The sequence below is a fragment of the Trichoplusia ni genome, chromosome 9, assembly GCF_003590095.1.
Source record: "Trichoplusia ni isolate ovarian cell line Hi5 chromosome 9, tn1, whole genome shotgun sequence".
Classification (NCBI taxonomy): domain Eukaryota; kingdom Metazoa; phylum Arthropoda; class Insecta; order Lepidoptera; family Noctuidae; genus Trichoplusia; species Trichoplusia ni.
The window spans coordinates 425,857-443,217 of NC_039486.1; the positions used below are offsets into that span (position 1 = coordinate 425,857).

Here is a 17,361-nt window from a genome sequence, read left to right on the forward strand (position 1 = left end):
GAACGCGCTAATCTCAGAAACTACTTGTCCAAATTAAAAAATCTTTTTTGTGTTGAATAGTCCATTCATCGAGGAAGGCTTTAGGCTATAAACCATCACGCTGCGACTAATAGGAGCGAAGATATAATGAAAAATGGGAAAAAACAGGGTAGGTATAAATCTTATCTTATCTACTAACCACGGGGACGAAATCGCGGGCAACAGCTAGTATAATATATATATAACAGAATATTAATTTTATTTTATTTACAATTTAATTTCAAACTTTGTTTCTGTGTAACTCTCAGTCGCTAGTTAAGTATAAAATACATGCACGTGTGCTACTAATTGAATATTACACCTTCCCTTTATTTTGGTAGAGTTTCGCTTACCATAAGTCTATTTTCTTCTCTTAAATTGTTACGATAATTGTATTGGATCCAAAATTTTAGTCAGATAAAACCTGAGAAGATTCACAATAAAAATCACTTCTTGTTTCTGTAAACAGCAGCTGGCGTTGGCTGGCAACACTAACAGACGTCACCGTTCCGTTTTCCGTTCAATTCACCTGTCGTTAAAAAAAATAACTTGGCGCCTGTTGTAACCGGCTTCTCATAAAAGTTGTTTCATACAAATATTGTTTCTTATTAAAGTTAAACACATCTCAGTAAACTTTTGTAAGTATTATAATGGCTACAGACGCCGTTAATATTTCCGAAGATGCTGAAATGGCGGATTACGACGGAGACAAAGTTGTTACTATGATGGATGTTTTGCAAGAGCAGCAGGAGTTTGAAGACGACGCTAATGCTGTGCTAGGAGCCTCTGATGACAAAAACTGCACCTACCCTAAGGTAAGACTGACTCTGAAGGTTTCTTGAGGTCACAAACCTATTTAATTTTACAAACATGGCGCAGCAGATTGACATTGCGTTTAGAGTTATATCACGCTTTTTCCTTAAATTCTCAAAAGGTATCCTCGTTAAACCCATTTGGTTGTTAAAACTATGATTCTGTATAACCAAAAAACTCTTCATTACTCCAATATTAACCTAAACGCTTGCGTTATTGACGCTGCACAAAGAAACTTCGTTGTGCCATTAAAATATTGTTTTCTCATAAAATATTTGGAGTTGTGTGTAAATCACATTAACATGCACTTAAACATATGTTTTGGAGATGTGTCTTTAAGAATTAGCTGTTTCAGATCTTATTTAAATGTTTTGTAACCCAGTCCTTTAGTCCCAATTAAGGTAACAGCTGTAGAAGTTGATAGTTTAGTTCAAAACATAAACAGACAAGATCATTCAAAATAAGAATTTTAACAAAGTCACATAACTATTGAATTATGTAGAATGTCTTGTAACAGGCTTTCTCATTAGACATTATAGAGGTTATCATAACAAAGAACCTTACAGTTGATTCAATTTTGTAAAAGTTTCTTATTGATTTTAGTTTGTCATTTTACATAAATATTGTATCAATCACATATTGATATATTTAAATGGTTTTGATGGTTTCAAATTGTTATCATTGTTATGCATCAGTTTCTAGCCTATTCAAATTTTTAAATTGAGGTTCGAGACAAGAGTTCTCCAAAATTGTTTTGTTTTTTTTTTAACTACCTAAACAAATGGAGTACAGATTTGTTAAAAAACATAAAATAAGTATGTTTAAATTATATTTTCAAAACAAAATGTTAATAATGTGATTTATCTATTGCAGGGCTACATAAAGAGGCAAGCTCTCTATGCATGCCTCACTTGCTGCAATGAAGCTAAGACGGATCCCACTAAGCGAGCTGGTGTGTGCCTCGCTTGCAGCCTCTTATGCCATGAAAACCATGATCTCATTGAATTGTACACAAAACGTAACTTCAGATGCGACTGTGGTAATCCTAAGTTTAATACACACCCTTGCCAGTTCACATCATCCAAAACAGACCTCAATGAAGATAACATTTATAACCAGAACTTTAGCGGACTTTACTGTACCTGCCACAGACCTTACCCAGACCCTGATACCACTCTTGAAGATGATGATATGATCCAGTGTATCATTTGTGAAGATTGGCTTCATGCCTCACACTTAGAGGCTACTGTTCCTGCTAATGATCAGTACTCAGAAATGGTCTGCAAAGGTTGTATGGAGAAAAATGAGTTCTTACACGATTACACTGGATTTGCAGTGAATCTAGAAAATGGTGATGTTGACATTATTGCTGTGAATAATGATGCCAAAACTGCTGATAATAGTCTTTGTAATGGAGATCTAGACAAAGAGAAATTGGTAAATGGTGTTGATGGTACTATTATTCATACTAAAACTGCAGAAAATGGTCAAATTAATGGTGATGTAGAAATGAATGATGATACTAAAAAACGTGATGACAGCAGTGAAACAACTGAAAGTAACACAACTGAAAAAAATACTACCTCAGACACAAGTGAAGAAACCAAAGTGGAAAAGCCTAATACACTAGATACAGCAACAACAGAATTGAAAGACCCTGAAGTGAAGCAAATCGAAACAAAGGAACAACAATCTACAGAACAAGAAGAACCTGTTGGAAATGAGGACACACCTATTAAAAATGATGAACCAAATGCAACTATTGACAAAGTTCCAGATGTACAGTCTGGAGATATGGCTGAACAGAATGAGACAACTGTCAATGAAGATAAAACACTTACAAAAGAGGAAGAAAGTAACACAATTAGTGAAAATGCAACAATAGAACAGACTGATACAGATAAACAAAACATAGAACAGACTACTAGTGTAGAAAAAAGTAATGAAAATAGTGCTACACAGCCTAGTGAAAACCCTGAACAAGTATTGGATGAAGATAGTATTCCAACATCTGATAAAGTAAAATCAGACATTGAAAAAGAAATCACGTCAGAAGAAAAACCTTCAGAAGCACTTAGTGAAGCAACTAAAGTAAGTGAAGATAATACGACAGCTGAAAAACTCAAAGAAACTGAGGAAAAGTCAGATTCAGTGATGGACGCAATAGATGAAATATTAGATGCAGCAAGCAGTGACAAAAAACAAGAAAACAAAGATGATGCTAGTGCACCAACGGACATGAAGGAAAGTATAGAAGCTGTAGATAGTAAGGATTCGAAGGATTCTGGTGATGTTGAAATGAGCAGTATAGAAAAGAAAATCGATGAAAATGTTTCCGAGGGTACTGAAAAACCAAAAGAAAATGAAGTGAAATGTAGTACTGATGTAGAAATGAATGATAATGCTACTGAAAAGCAGCAAGTAACGGAAAATAAAACTGACAAAGAATCTGTTGACTCTGTGAAAGATGTCGATAGTATAGCCACCGATTCAGTCGAGTCCACGAAAGTAGCCAATGGTATAGCTCAGAATGAAAATGTAGCAGTGAAAGAGACTAAGGAAGATGACTTGAAAGATGGAAAAAAATCATCTGAATTAGTGGAAACCGAAAAAATTGATCAAGTAAAGGCGACAGAAATCGCTGAAGAAAGTACAAACGAAAAAGAATCAAAAGACGTCAACAGAGTAGCTGATGCAAAGGAAAACACTGGTGAACACAAGCGAAAACTTAGTATAGACTTATCAGACGATGTGTCTTCGAAGAAAGCTAAGTTAGATGCTGGATGTGCACGGCCGCGAGGAGTGAAGAGGATGCATATAGGAGCCACGTTTTGGCCATCAAACTTCCGCCAAAAGCTTTGTACTTGTGGCGAATGTATAGCCATGTACAAAGACTTGAATGTATTATTTTTGACTGACATGGACGACACAGTTTCGGCCTACGAAAGTTTAGGCAAAGAGAATGCGGGAGGAGCGTCACAATACGAGAAAGGCCTCGAAGCTTTATCGTCATTAGACAGGATACAACAAATTAATGCCCTCACCGAGTACAACAAAATGCGCGACAAATTACTGGATTTCCTTAAAAGCTTTAAAGACAGGAAAGAAATTGTTAAAGAGGAAGATATAAAGGCGTTTTTCGCAGGTATGAAGCCGCGACGAGAGCCTGACGGTGTTTATTTTTGCCGATAATATTGTTATAGAATGTTAAGGAATATTTTTTTATAAGTTTCATTACTTTGATTTTATGACCGCATTCCCACGTTTAGTATTGTTATGCGAGATTGGTTATTGAATTCTCAATATATTCAATTTTGTGACAATTTTTGTTTTTATCATTTGTGCCTCCTTCACACAAAGACATACATAGAAGTCTACAGTTCATTGGCGACGGTAGTCGCATATACTATCGCAGTACTTACACCTCATTTACATAAGCAGGTTATCTCGTGTCTCGGCCAAAGTTCGCATCAGGTGCTCCCTTCTTACATAAGGGGTTTAAATTATTATCTACGTAACTTTTAGAACATAAAACTTTCTTGCACAGAGCGACAAAACCGCTGATGTGAATATCATACACATGTGCAACGGCCTGTCGGCGTCAAAGTTAATCACGAAGTATTTTTAGTATATTTGCAGCATATTTTTATAAACCAAAATAAAACTCGGTGATACGTAAGATAATTAACTTTATTATCATAAGAGGTTATGAGAGGCGATATCACGATCACGCGTACAATATGTCGTAGTGTCCAGGCCGGTACAACAGGTGCACCAGCGGCTTCGAACCCTCGGGGAAGTCGTGCGCTATAACCTGGAATAATTTTTATTTCACTTTTAGTTAGTTACTTAGAGCTCACAATTTGACGTCTAAAATAATTGATAATAAGGTCAGCAGGCGGTTTGTCTCGATAGGTTTACATAGACATGAAAATATAATGAAAAAACGGGCCTTTCTATAACAACTCAAAATCTAACATTTAGGAAACTACTCTCTTGAGCTGTTTACTCATCTATCTAATATAAAGAATACAACACAACATAACTAAAGTTACCATCATTACAGTCATGCAGGCTCGCCCATGCACTAAAACATTAATATAAGAGAAGTTTGTCCACTATACCTCACTCACCTGACTGCCCTCCCCGCGGTCCATATATTTCACTCTGACGCCAACATTGAGAGCATTACTCAATGCTATTATATGAATATGGTCAGACTCCTTGTACATAGGTTCTACTTCCTATAACAAAGGTAATAATAATAAGATATTTTTGTCTTCTTAACCTAGTTTGGCATATTCAAGATCAACATGATTAAAGTTGCCATTGAATATTATGCTGTGTCATGTTGAAAGTGAATTAAGAAATAAAGGTTCATTTCTTAATACTGCCATTAATAATAAGACCTGCAATTAAGCTGCTATGCTTGGCATTACTTATTTTAGTATTATGGTGTTTATAACCTACAGCAAAAATATTAAAGTATAACCTGTCTGCAAAACTCAGTGACAGTGCGAGGGCCCTCAATAAAGTTCTGGTAGAAGTCATTCTCTGTCTGCAGCTGGCCAGAGGTGACGAGACGCAGGTACACGACAATGTAGTCCGAGTAGCCCTGCTTGTTGAACTTGTCGTGCAATTCCGTTCTCACAGAGTCCAGAGCGTCAGGTGAGCCCCCGGCCTGTTCACCCACCCGTTGCACTACTTCCATGAACTGTAATACAAATAAATTCAGATTTAAAATGATTTAATTTACTAACTTCTTTACATCTGCTGTTGTTTTGGTGGTGAAAATGAAATGATTCATTGACATTAAATTGGGACAGATGGACAGAACATACAAAACAGTGCTATTCAATTGTGGTTTAGTTATTTTCACAGAGCATCTAAATTTCTTTTTATTTTAAATCAGTTAATCATCTTTCTTGATTTTCTTGCCTTTAACATTCACTGCAGACTGCTTGTCAATTCATGAATGACATGACATTAATATATGAGGCAAATATTGATTATTATCAGTTAAAAATTTGTTTAAAAAAAGTTTATGTTTAAAGGGGGTTTCAAAATATTGTGCTTATTACTTTGGCTGGCTTTAAAATAGACAACTGTTTAGAACTCTTTTTAACTTCTACATTCTTTAAGTTGACAGAAAACAAATTGATTGACATTAAATTAACATTGCTCTACAATAGTTTACTTATCTTTATGTACTTAATTTGCATTTGTTCCATATATTTAAATACGTAAGCTAAACAAGGATAAGTATGCAATTTCACCTATGGTTATAAGTGGAACACTCAACTTCTGTCAACATTAAATCACCACGCATAAGTAGCGTTCACAAAGCCATACTAAGAAAGCAACAAAACAAATGACCTAACCTCCAAAACAAATTAAAAAAACTCACCGTCTCATAAAAGTCCTCAACTGTAAACTGTGAGAAACCTAAGGCGACAAGAATCTCCTTCGAATTCTTCGCTATTTCATAAAACTTATTGTATTCACTCTTATCCGTCAGTAGGTGTTCTAAATAAGCATAAGAGAACGCTCGGAAGAAACAGTTGCCGTCCGGCCGAGTTCGCCTAATGTACTTATATTTAGAGGACAAATCTTTTACTTTTAAAAGGTACACTGGATCCTCGTTATATTCCTTTTCTAATGACGACAGGTCTTCAAGTTCACCCACAAGCGGTATCGTTTCCGATATCTGCAAAACAAACACAACGCAATGTCAAAGTTGTAAGACGATTTCACAAAGAACAAAAGTTGTCTTGCCCTGGAAAATATTTCCATAGTTGAGCTTACCTCTTTCTCTATCTCTCGTTGTTGTTTCATAATTAACTCATCTTGATTTATTGAGTTATCTATTATATTGCCGGCGCAACCGCTACTGCTCGATGCATCATCCGCCATTTTTAAATAAAATAAAAACTAAATTGACAGATGACGACAAATGACAATCGAAGGCGAAAAATAAAGCGCGTTCCACCGCCCGGATTCGTAATTTGATAATGAATGCATTCATAGATAATTTAAGATATAATATATTTTTAAAGCTAATTATATTTAGTAACAAATTATTAGAAATCTTCATTATGTCAAAAACACTGCATATAACGTAGTATTTGAAATTGGCACAGTGTTCACGAAAATGTTACATATGTAACAAGGAAGTCATCTCCAAGTATTTGATTCACACGCATCGTAATGCGTGCGTAAATGCACGCATAATTGTTGCTGCACAGTGCTTTCTGATTAATGATCTGGATGGAAATTTCAGGAAATTTATATTCCATTAAAAAGAAAACAAATATTGACTTCAGATATTTACAGTTATGCTTTATTTAACATAAATAGTCATACTCCGAAAATTATCGCTTACATACAAAATCATTCAAATAATGAACACCATTACATAAGTCTTAACTTTTCATATAAAATTATACTAATCAGCAAACATATCTTCAATTTTCTTTTGTACTTCTTTTTCTGTTTCCGAGTTAAGTTTGTCAGGCAGGTTTTTGACGGCTTCCAAATCTGCTGGCTCGTTATCATCAGACGGTGCTTCTCCTCTGGCCTGTAATAAAAAGTACGGAAAATGTATTATGCTATGAAATATTCAACAGTGTTGAATAAAGATCAAATATCTCTAAATTATTAAATGATACAAAGGTTTACTCAAGCATATTTATCTGGATTACCTGACTAGTTTCGGACCCAACCAGAGTCGATAACCATAAGCTAACGCGGCGTGATCGCAAGTAAACCATTGCATCATTTAATAATTCTCACGATAGTCACTATGAAATGTCTTCCAAGGGCCGATTTTTCAATCGCCAGATAACTGTTATCCGACAAAAGTGTTTGACAGCTTTTGTATAGAAAATATTATTTTGTAAAACGGCCATATTTATTCCTCAGATAGAATAGAAGTTAACTGATGATTGAAAAATCGGCCCTTAGTCTAATATCTTATCTCATTTTTTAATACTTTGTTTAACACCAGGAATTTTGGCTTAATTTTGCAATATCATTATGCGGGTCAACAGATAGAGATTTCTTTACAAATAAGCAGCACCATTGTTATATAAAATATAATTTTACCTTTTGCAGCTGTATTTCAAGCTGCATAATGGCACGCTCCAACCGGTAGTTGTCAGACACGAGCTGCGCCCACCGCCGCCTCAGAGCCCGCAGCCGCGCGCCACTGGCGGTCTGGGAGCGTTTTCGTTCCCAGTTCACTGATGCTATCTGTTTCCTGATAAAAGCATTTGAAAAAATTAATAGGTTTAAAAATCTAAATACCCACATTTTTAAATGTCACTCCATAAATTTTTTATCAAAACAGGTACAGCCATTTGTATAGTTGTAATTTTTTTAAATATTTGGGTTTCAAGCTACTCTGAAATTTTCAGCCTGCTAGCTTATAGGGAAGTGCCAGCACAACAAGACTTGGTGAATAGAAAAAACTGTATTTTTTTTACTTTTTGGGGTATTGATGCAGTTTTAAGGACCCCTTTGCAGGTTAAATGAATAGGGGGACCTATTAATTTAACTTGATCAAATAAAAACTGTATCTTAAGACCAGAAAGTGAGAAGAATCTTTCAGTAAGAGCAAATATTTAGTAAAAGAAAACATTAGGAAAACCACTCTACATCTCATAGTGTGGCTTCTTTTATCTAGGAGTGTTTATAACTAAATTGTAAATAAAATGGAACAATATGTATTTACATATCAACAAATTAATGAATATTTTTAGTTTTGAACTAACCTTAACTGGCTATGTACATTTTGTGACCTGGTGACTAAGTTCTGCAATGTATTGAGATATGACCTCCAGGCCTCTGTGCCATACTGTAGCTGCAGCTCCAAGTTCAGCACTCTGATAGCCTGGTGGGACAGCTGTGCATGGGAGTTGTCTACAGACTCTGACCAGGCTGTTGGTTCACTGAGGCGCCCAGCTGGTGGTGGTGGGAGCTCATACCTGTAGATTATTAAAGTAACTGCTTTACATACTGAGGCCAGACAATACTAGTACCAGACTGTATGCACTCACAACTGAAGTGTATCATGTCTGTTATAAATAAGAATTGGTTGTTGCATCCTGTTTCATTGCTTACTTCGAGCTAAGTGCAAAATGAATAATTATTCTGATTATGAAGATAAATTAATTAAATAATAAAAGTTTAATTACTTATAGTTCATTGTTGATACAGAAGGTTTAAATATGTTTTAATTTGACAAACCTTTTCATAGATAAGGGTTCCATAGGTAGTCTCTGTTGCACCCTCTCCATTTCTCTCTGCAGCGCTGGTGTTTCGAAGGCAGTGCTTAACTCAGGACCAGCATGTTCCAGGTAATTCTTCGTCGGTCGGTAGCGCCGGCATTCCTCCTCCACCATAGCCAGAGCCTTTCAAATAATCATAACAATGTTAAATCATCCGAAATAAAATGAAGATAGACAAAAAAATGGAATTTATAAAGTAAAGCAGGTTATGTTTTTATACTCACAGCTTCTCGGACTCCTGGGTCATCATAACCCTGGTCAATGTACGGTAACGCATCTACTACTACTTCTCCAGACATTTTGAAGAGACTGACTTGAAATGCACTGGTAGTCCTATTTGTATTTAACAATAAATATTGTTTTAATGTAACTCGTCTCGTCTAACTTGTAATGTTGTTGATGCTTTGCTTTGAAAGTGACATTTCTCATTTTTACGTTTAGGAACGTCTGTTGATTTGGACACCGGGTAAATTCGTGATATTTAGTTCAATTCGACCACAGTTTTAAAGAGTAATTTTATTTTCCTATTGCAACTTTTCAAAAGTATGTCACGTTGACAGCTAATCAGTCATTCCTTTTTATGTTTCTCTTTTACTTTTCAAAATGCTCTTTAGTTCTTGTTAATACGGCTCATATTACCGTATTTCAAGTTAATATTTTACAAAAACAAAATTTTGGAAAGCAAGTAAAGCAACGCTAGGTGAAGCCTAAATATTTTGGACCCCTGCATATTTTTAAACAACAATGACTCTACAGGAAACTATGATAAACCAAGAACTTGCAAATGTCGATTTATCGAAGGTACTTGAAGACTACTTATGAATTTTGTTATTGGCCTCTAAAATTTCCGAATATTCTGTATCCTGCTATTATGAATTTTCTAATAAATTCAGCATTCATACCTGTGCTAGCACTACCACTAACTAGCAGAATAAACTCTAATATAATATATCGAAAAGTACCTACTGATCTTATATATTTTTTATAGGTAGCGGCACTACAGCAAAAACGGACGTTGGCATTTGTGAATCACTTTGTTCTGACCAATGTACAGTTCCTCAATAACTTTATGAAGAATTGTGAGCAGAAGCTGATGGAGTTTGAAAGGAAACTGGAAAAGGTCAATGCTGGGATGGTGTTACTGGAAGCTAGGGTATGTTACACACCAAGGAGATACAATATGGCTAACATATTGATCCAAACTAAATAATACAAAATACTATGAAAGCAATATTGAATAGGATTTAATATAAACTCTTTTGATAAAACATACATTTAGATATGCTTACTTTTAGTAGGTTAATTAAATTATAATCAATACTACCTACTTTCCATGATTTGTAACATGGAACACACTACAACCTCGGACCCTTTGCCTTTGCTAAATTTCTGTTATACTTTCCCTGACTTCCACCATCTTATTTTATCCACAGCTCTCATCTATACCAGAACTGAACATTCCCACACCTACCACAGAGGTCCAGAAGACAGAAGCACCACCATCAATAGCTCCTACAGAACCTCAGAATACCAGTCCGGTAACAGTAGACCCGCAGCCCCAACCAGAGGAACAGGCCCAGAATGTTGACACAGTGGAGGGTAAGGTGGCCAGACCAGAGTATGACCGTTTTGTCAAGATGGTGCAGGTTGGAGTCCCTCTGCAAGCTGTCAAGTTAAAACTGTCTTTGGAAGGACTTGATCCTAACATCCTGGATGAAATATTAGGTAATAAATAATAATTATGTGTAAGTAAAGTTCTACTTTCAAGACAAAATAATAGTGGTATATCTTTTTTTTTATGTTCACTTAGAAAGAGATCTATAGTTAAGATTTTGAATGTGCTTTGTACTATGCTTGGACTAGAAATGTTGTATAGTGTAAGTAAATATTTATGTATATTGATAGTAAATTATTGTCATTTAGAATGGCCAAATGCAGGTGTTTCTAGAGCTTTAACAATCATATTTAGTTATATTACATATAAGTTAAATATCTGTATACATCTCTATACTTTGTAATAAAATGTTACTCTTACTTCTTTCGAATTCAATTTCACACCCCTAAGTTCAGTCATCATCATCAACTCTATTGCAGTCTACTGATGACTGCATATAAAATGTCATTATTAATTAGGTTTGTAACTTTGAAAATACCATCATGTTTATTTAAATTCAGATGATGCCTGGATCCACTCCATCTTCAGGTGTTGTAGTTTTTCTTTAAACTGCAACAGCCTTAGAATTAGTTAAAGTTCATTGACCAAGTAATATTAACAGTAATATATTACTTATTTAAAATTATTTAACCTCGAATTGAACACAAAACTATTAAAAGTTTGATAATAACCAGATTCTCTTATATTTTAATATCAATTTCCTCACAAGTACTGGGCTGGACCAAGGGTCTTAGTATGATAAATAAAAGCCGGTAGTTAGTGAAACTTATTTATTATCCAGCTTAGAACTGAATCATCTGTCCCTTCCTCTTCTTGTCTCCTCCCAGCTCGAAGTGCTTGCAGCGCTTGAGTGCCACCTGTGATCTTACTTTGCAGTCTGCGCATTCAAGACGGAGTACAATTTTCTTTGTGGTTTTCGCCTGTAATAGAAAATTTAAAATAGATTTATTAAGTGCATAATAAAGTTATAAAGTGTAGACAGTTTGGATCTGAGATGACATATTCATTTGATCATTGAATGTAGTTTGTTGGTTGAACACTAGTTATAATACCAAATATATCTAGTGTGTAACAATTATATACCCCTGTATAGTATATAGCAATTATAGTTCACAAAATTGACAAGCCAAACAGCATCACTGTATTCCAGTAGAAAAATTACAATATATGACGACAATGTTGTGAATTATTATTCCTTTTCAAAAAAGAATAAGTACACACTGTAATTGAACATTATAAATTCTTTTGCGGGATTATCGACTATAGTAATGTTACAACTAAAATTGTTATTAGTGTAATGTAACAAACTAATTCATATTTACGTTTCAGAACTATAAACAGAGGGTTTTAGAGAATGCAACCACATCTAAAAGATATTTCACAAGTCTGTCGCACTACCGATAACAACCCGGCGCAGAGGTTATGACTTACCTTCTTCTTGAAGATGGGCTTAGACTGACCACCGTAACCCTGCTGCTTACGGTCATAACGTCTCCTACCCTGGGCAGCGTGCCTTTCCTTGGACTTTTTGTACTGAGACACCTTGTGAGTTTTGTGGCACTTGCATTTTTTGCAGTAGGTCCTGCGCTGTTTAGGTACGTTCACCTGAAATTTTCAAAGTTTAACATAAAATACATCCACCATATCAACCTTCAACACATCCTCCATGGTATTCACTGTCGTTTGATTAATTTTCAATAACGTAAAAGAAGATGAAATTAGATGAATTATGATAAAACACTAACCATTTTGGCGTTCGTTAAGCACGGTATCAACAAACGTCAAAGAAAGAATTTTATCAAGAGCTGTCAAAGTGTCAACAATTTTCACAGTACGATAAAATGTTGCCAGGTTAAAAAAAACTAACCACAGACCACTTTAGTGTATTGATGTGCGACTGTAAATACCGTAATCCACAATAACAGCCCAATCTTAGAAATATTACTATGTATGATATGCTCTACACGAGTAGTTGTCAAAATTTAGTTATAAAAAAGTCAAGATAATATGGTTTTACGTAAATATTTCCTTCAGATAACTTCTTATTCTTAATATTTTTTATTAATTTCAATTTATTCAAAGTTTCAAAAACTGTTTAATAATAATTTTAACAACATATTGTGTTATAACAATAGAATTTTATAGTTTTGTAGGCATCAACAACAAACATTTGATGCGCATCCGTCCTGCCTATGTGAAAAGTTTAAAAAGCTAAATGTCAAACAAAGTTTTAGCGCCAAAACTGACTGACAGATAGGAACTTATTGCTCTGGTTTAGCCACCACCAACTATACATTTAACATTTAAAGTATCGTCACAGAAATCAATTGAATATGAAGTTTGCAATTCCAGAAATTTCTTGGCATAATAGAGATCCCGTTTTGAGTGTAGATTTTCAGCCAAAAGCAGATACAAATGAAGCATTAAGACTTGCCACAGGAGGGACTGATTCTCATGTTTTGGTATGTTATAAAAATATTTTGTTGACCATTACTCTACTCGTAATAAACTTTAGTTGAAATCGGTGTAATAAAATGCCAATTCTATATTCTGTTACATGATGTCAATCATAAAAACATTTATTGTTTATTTACTTTTGGGTCGTATGTTTATTTCAGTATATGAATATATATAGCCACTATAAACTAGTGAACTTAAGAAGACGTAAATATCTATCTATACTATAAATGCACATCTCCTATTTAACAGATCTGGTACATTTCAACAACAGACAGTGGGTCTGTTAACCTAGAAGTAGCCGCTGACCTTACAAGACACCAGAAGGCTGTCAATGTAGTGAGATGGTCACCAAATGGTCAGTACTTGGCATCTGGTGATGATGAGTCTATCATATTTATTTGGAAGAAGACTGATAAGGAGCCTGCTCCAGCCATGGAGCAGATGGAAGAACAGTACAAAGAGTCCTGGGTGATACATAAAGTAAGTGTTGCTATGTTAATATTTGTGCTCTATTTAAATAAAATGAGAGTAATATGAAGTCACATATTGTAAGTCTTTTTTGCATTCTTTTTAATAACAGTTATTGATAGAATTTCTAAATTATTCAAACAAGTCCCACAAGTAATGGAAAGTTGTTTCTAGCAATTGGTTATCTGATGAGCACCTCTGTTACTCATATTTTACATTAAACCCAATATTGAATACTTGTATTTATTTGTAGACCCTTCGCGGGCACATGGAAGATGTCCTGGACATATCCTGGAGTGCTAACTCCCTGCACCTAGCCTCCGGCTCTGTGGATAACAAGCTGCTGGTGTGGGACCTTGCTCGTGGCAAGTACAGCAGCATTCTGACTGACCACAAGGGGTTTGTGCAGGGTGTGAGTTGGGATCCTAGAGGACAGATGATAGCTTCGGCTAGTTCTGATAGGTAAGAACAGTAATGATTGCTGTATGTATTAAATACTCGGGGTTACTAGCTATTTTTTGTTTTAGCTAACACAGAATTTGGTTACAAAAGCTAGAAAGCTTTTCACTTTGTTAAGGTCTGTTGCTAAAACTACTTGGAAATGTTCTAGATACATTTTTTATGTAATATGAATACATCCAAATTGAGCTCTAAATATTATTACAGGCTGCATTGATTATTAAAATTGATATTTCTTGTTGAGCACACAATTTGTTGTAATTTCATTATTTTTACTTTAAGCTAATAGGCATATACTTTCATAAATACGTCGCGTTTGTATTCCAGAGTGATGCGCACGTTCGACGTGGCTTCCAAGAAGGTGACGTCACGCAGCAGTAAGGCCGTCCTGCCGTTCCCGGCGGAACACCCGCTACATGACGTGAAAGTCAGGCTATACCATGATGACACACTTCAGACATACTACAGGTACAATATAGATAAGAAAACCAAGAAAGAAAGAAAAGTTGAATTAGTACAGACATTGGTGGGTTTTTTCAGCAGTCTTTAGTTAGACTGATTGTATCAGTTGGAACTTGTGTCCTGCTAACTACATAAGTAAAAAGAAGTACATGTTTAACATAAGACATTTGTGTTGAATCTATATGACGTTCTTTTTGTATGTTTTGGCAACAGGAGACTACAGTTTAGTCCTGATGGGTTGTTGCTAGCTGTGCCCGGCGGCAAAATAGAGCCGGAACAGGGAAAAGTGGACATCAAACCTATCAATGCTGTATACATCTACACACGATATTCTTTGAAAGTGTGAGTACTTGCGAAAATATTTTATGTTATTTATAAACTTATTTCCAATAAATTTCTATATAGAATTGTTATTTATATTCGAATGTATAAAATACTTGTGTTTATTAAAATAGCCCTGATTTCTTGGCCGCTGGTTATGAATTAAATTTTATCGTGTCTTTATAGTGAATTGCAGGTAGCTGCTGCTTTTATATGAGAGTGTGGTGCAGGAAGTAACCCCATATGCATGTGGCAGGCCGGCCTGCGTGCTGCCGTGCGGCGAGCCCGCGCTCGTGTGTCGCTGGAGCGGCCGCCGCTACCGCCTGCGCGGCCCCGGCCCGGCGCCCGCCCTGCCCGCGCCCGGCCCGGCCCCCGCCCCGCCCGCCACTACACCCGCCTGCCGCATGCTGCTAGCAGTAGCCACCAAGCGCTCCGTGTTGCTGTACGACACACAGCAGAAGACTCCCATCGCGCTCATCAACAACATACACTACACTAGGTTAACAGACATATTACTGTATTTTGACGTGTCCTCCATATCATGTATAGTACTAACTCAACAAGGCAGCAATCGAAACATAATACAAGATTAAAAGAGATGCAAAATTTCAGCTCACCATGTCTCACCAAAAATACATTTTTAAACAGTGCCTTCCACCCCTCCCTGCTCACTCCTCTTTTCTTTTTCATCTGCGTGTCCAGAACAGTTTTAGAAACAACATTCTATGTAAATAAATACAGTCAAGTACGTCAAATCATTTGCCCCAGCAACACAATTCTCCTTAGTAGGTAAAATAAAGCTAAGCTAATTATACCCAACATCTTACGTCGTCCAGATTGACGGATCTGTCATGGTCTCCGGACGGGCAGCAGCTGGTAGCGTCGAGTACGGACGGTTACTGCTCGGTCATCAGTTTCGCTCCCGGCGAGCTTGGGGAGGTCATTCCCGATGACGAGCCCGCGCCCGAACAACACGCCACAGGTCAGTATGCTAAATCTGCTGATACCCACTAAAATTGGTCTCTGTAATTGATGTTTATTCCTTTTTCTTTATATGTATTTCATACAAAATTTACATCTGACCATATAGAGTTCCTGTTCTAAAAGTAGTGGTGATTTTATACTCATCAATCCTATGCAAGTAGTCGTATATAACATCGTATATAACATATAACACGTATACAACATATAATTGACATAATTTTACAGAATCTATGGAAGTGGACGAGCAACCAGCTGACACACCAAAAGAAGAACCAGAAAAGCCTAAAGAAACTAAACCTGTCAACAAAATTGATTCTTTTATCAAATTCAAAGCACCCGAAAAATCGCCTAAGAAACAGAAAATAGAACCGCAACAGAAGACACCCATCAAAATTGATGTTTTGGAAGAAGTAGCCATGCCGTCGTGGTCAGACAACAGTAATAATGAAATAATCAAACCTAAAGCCCCTGAGCCGTCGAAAGATGAGGTCATGGTGATAGAAGACAGCGAGGACATCAAACTTATATATGAAGACACTGAAGGCGCCAAATCTACCTCGCAATCACCAGATTCACCTAAAAACAAGAACACTGTAAATAAACCTACTGAAAAATCGGAAACTAAAGACACAGCTAAAACTGACGAAAAAACGTCCAAACAAAATAATTCACCAAAAAGCCCTCCAAATACAAAGAGTAATGTCAGCCACCCCAGTACTCCAAAAAGTAGTGGCACAATAAATGTGAACAGTGATAACAATTTCTTTAAACAAGCGAAGGTCACTGATGTCAAGGAACAAGCTGTCAAGTCTGCTCCTAGCCCTAAAGCTCCCCGGCGAGTTAGTTTCGTCACCCTGTCCAGCCCTAAGAATGCTAAAAAGAAATAATGTGCTATTCAATAAGCAATCTTCCGAGGATATGCATGATGATGTTACAAAGATATCGTAGACTTGCGCTAAATTTGATCAGATGTTTCCACTGAGTTGTGTTAAATTAAGACCACAACAGAAAAAGTGACATTTTGACTCTTCTTTTGGACATTTTTCTATCTGGAATAGTGGGTGTCATTTCTCCATCAATTCATAAAATGAAGCATAAACACATCAAAATGTAGCCATGAATTTGTTTTATTAAATAAAATTTCTAAGATTATTGTTAGTATGTATCAAAATAGGTTTTAATGTCTTGTAGCTATGTAATCTATGTTTGTCTCTGTTATGTTGATTGTCAAATATAGTTCATGGAAAATATCCAACGTGTTTTAATAGGTTATGGGCTCAGTTGGGCATTTATCAGTTATTTTGTTGTTAAAATAGATAATTTGCGCTTGTTGACTGGCGAAACCATGAACTCGAATATAGCTAGTGTACCAAAACTAAAGGGCATGGAAAACTATGATAAATGTGGTGCCCG

The 17,361-nt window shown here is 36.0% G+C and overlaps 6 protein-coding genes across 7 annotated transcripts; 3 read left to right on the forward strand and 3 right to left on the reverse strand.

Moving 5' to 3' along the window:
• Positions 1-502: 502 nt before the first annotated feature.
• On the forward strand, positions 503-4,154 carry LOC113497177 (dentin sialophosphoprotein). The gene is made up of 2 exons (XM_026876589.1): positions 503-833; positions 1,705-4,154. Exons 1-2 carry the CDS (start codon positions 669-671, stop codon positions 4,021-4,023), a joined length of 2,484 nt encoding a protein of 827 aa, XP_026732390.1. The 5' UTR covers positions 503-668; the 3' UTR covers positions 4,024-4,154.
• Positions 4,155-4,503: 349 nt separating this feature from the next.
• LOC113497178 (ubiquitin thioesterase otubain-like) lies at positions 4,504-6,761 on the reverse strand. Its single transcript, XM_026876591.1, has 5 exons — positions 6,637-6,761; positions 6,239-6,538; positions 5,324-5,545; positions 4,965-5,075; positions 4,504-4,645 (listed from the first exon to the last, which is right to left on the reverse strand). Exons 1-5 carry the CDS (start codon positions 6,742-6,744, stop codon positions 4,559-4,561), a joined length of 828 nt encoding a protein of 275 aa, XP_026732392.1. The 5' UTR covers positions 6,745-6,761; the 3' UTR covers positions 4,504-4,558.
• A 383-nt stretch (positions 6,762-7,144) lies between these two features.
• LOC113497179 (pre-mRNA-splicing factor SPF27) lies at positions 7,145-9,535 on the reverse strand. Its single transcript, XM_026876592.1, has 5 exons — positions 9,344-9,535; positions 9,079-9,242; positions 8,604-8,816; positions 7,936-8,089; positions 7,145-7,408 (listed from the first exon to the last, which is right to left on the reverse strand). Exons 1-5 carry the CDS (start codon positions 9,416-9,418, stop codon positions 7,277-7,279), a joined length of 738 nt encoding a protein of 245 aa, XP_026732393.1. The 5' UTR covers positions 9,419-9,535; the 3' UTR covers positions 7,145-7,276.
• A 118-nt stretch (positions 9,536-9,653) lies between these two features.
• LOC113497180 (WASH complex subunit 3) lies at positions 9,654-12,219 on the forward strand. Of its 2 annotated transcripts, XM_026876594.1 has the most exons (4): positions 9,654-9,920; positions 10,108-10,272; positions 10,553-10,844; positions 12,124-12,219. In XM_026876594.1, the coding sequence occupies exons 1-4, from the start codon at positions 9,864-9,866 to the stop codon at positions 12,129-12,131; spliced, it is 522 nt and encodes a 173-aa protein (XP_026732395.1). In that variant the 5' UTR covers positions 9,654-9,863; the 3' UTR covers positions 12,132-12,219. The 2 variants fall into 2 exon arrangements, with proteins under 2 accessions (XP_026732395.1, XP_026732394.1); XM_026876593.1 differs by lacking the exon at positions 12,124-12,219 and having other exon boundaries at positions 10,553-11,153.
• On the reverse strand, positions 11,551-12,649 carry LOC113497181 (60S ribosomal protein L44). The gene is made up of 3 exons (XM_026876596.1): positions 12,540-12,649; positions 12,226-12,399; positions 11,551-11,714 (listed from the first exon to the last, which is right to left on the reverse strand). The coding sequence occupies exons 1-3, from the start codon at positions 12,540-12,542 to the stop codon at positions 11,577-11,579; spliced, it is 315 nt and encodes a 104-aa protein (XP_026732397.1). The 5' UTR covers positions 12,543-12,649; the 3' UTR covers positions 11,551-11,576.
• Positions 12,650-13,020: 371 nt separating this feature from the next.
• Positions 13,021-17,065, forward strand: LOC113497710 (chromatin assembly factor 1 subunit B). The gene is made up of 8 exons (XM_026877399.1): positions 13,021-13,256; positions 13,504-13,734; positions 13,976-14,184; positions 14,509-14,649; positions 14,857-14,985; positions 15,221-15,463; positions 15,801-15,946; positions 16,174-17,065. The coding sequence occupies exons 1-8, from the start codon at positions 13,128-13,130 to the stop codon at positions 16,833-16,835; spliced, it is 1,890 nt and encodes a 629-aa protein (XP_026733200.1). The 5' UTR covers positions 13,021-13,127; the 3' UTR covers positions 16,836-17,065.
• The last annotated feature ends 296 nt before the right edge of the window (positions 17,066-17,361 follow it).

Coding starts and splice junctions, on each gene's coding strand:
- LOC113497177 (XM_026876589.1), top strand. CDS start 669: ATGGCTACAGACGCCGTTAATATTTCCGAAGATGCTGAAATGGCGGAT. Junction 834..1,704: donor AAAACTGCACCTACCCTAAG/GTAAGACTGACT, acceptor TATCTATTGCAG/GGCTACATAAAGAGGCAAGC.
- LOC113497178 (XM_026876591.1), bottom strand. CDS start 6,744: ATGGCGGATGATGCATCGAGCAGTAGCGGTTGCGCCGGCAATATAATA. Junction 5,546..6,238: donor TTGAGGACTTTTATGAGACG/GTGAGTTTTTTT, acceptor TTTGTATTACAG/TTCATGGAAGTAGTGCAACG. Junction 4,646..4,964: donor ACCGCGGGGAGGGCAGTCAG/GTGAGTGAGGTA, acceptor AAATTATTCCAG/GTTATAGCGCACGACTTCCC.
- LOC113497179 (XM_026876592.1), bottom strand. CDS start 9,418: ATGTCTGGAGAAGTAGTAGTAGATGCGTTACCGTACATTGACCAGGGT. Junction 9,243..9,343: donor ACCCAGGAGTCCGAGAAGCT/GTGAGTATAAAA, acceptor ATTATTTGAAAG/GCTCTGGCTATGGTGGAGGA. Junction 8,817..9,078: donor GAACCCTTATCTATGAAAAG/GTTTGTCAAATT, acceptor AATAATCTACAG/GTATGAGCTCCCACCACCAC.
- LOC113497180 (XM_026876593.1), top strand. CDS start 9,864: ATGACTCTACAGGAAACTATGATAAACCAAGAACTTGCAAATGTCGAT. Junction 9,921..10,107: donor CAAATGTCGATTTATCGAAG/GTACTTGAAGAC, acceptor TATTTTTTATAG/GTAGCGGCACTACAGCAAAA. Junction 10,273..10,552: donor TGGTGTTACTGGAAGCTAGG/GTATGTTACACA, acceptor TTTTATCCACAG/CTCTCATCTATACCAGAACT.
- LOC113497181 (XM_026876596.1), bottom strand. Junction 11,715..12,225: donor AGCCCATCTTCAAGAAGAAG/GTAAGTCATAAC, acceptor TTTCTATTACAG/GCGAAAACCACAAAGAAAAT.
- LOC113497710 (XM_026877399.1), top strand. CDS start 13,128: ATGAAGTTTGCAATTCCAGAAATTTCTTGGCATAATAGAGATCCCGTT. Junction 13,735..13,975: donor AGTCCTGGGTGATACATAAA/GTAAGTGTTGCT, acceptor ATTTATTTGTAG/ACCCTTCGCGGGCACATGGA. Junction 15,947..16,173: donor GCCCGAACAACACGCCACAG/GTCAGTATGCTA, acceptor ATAATTTTACAG/AATCTATGGAAGTGGACGAG.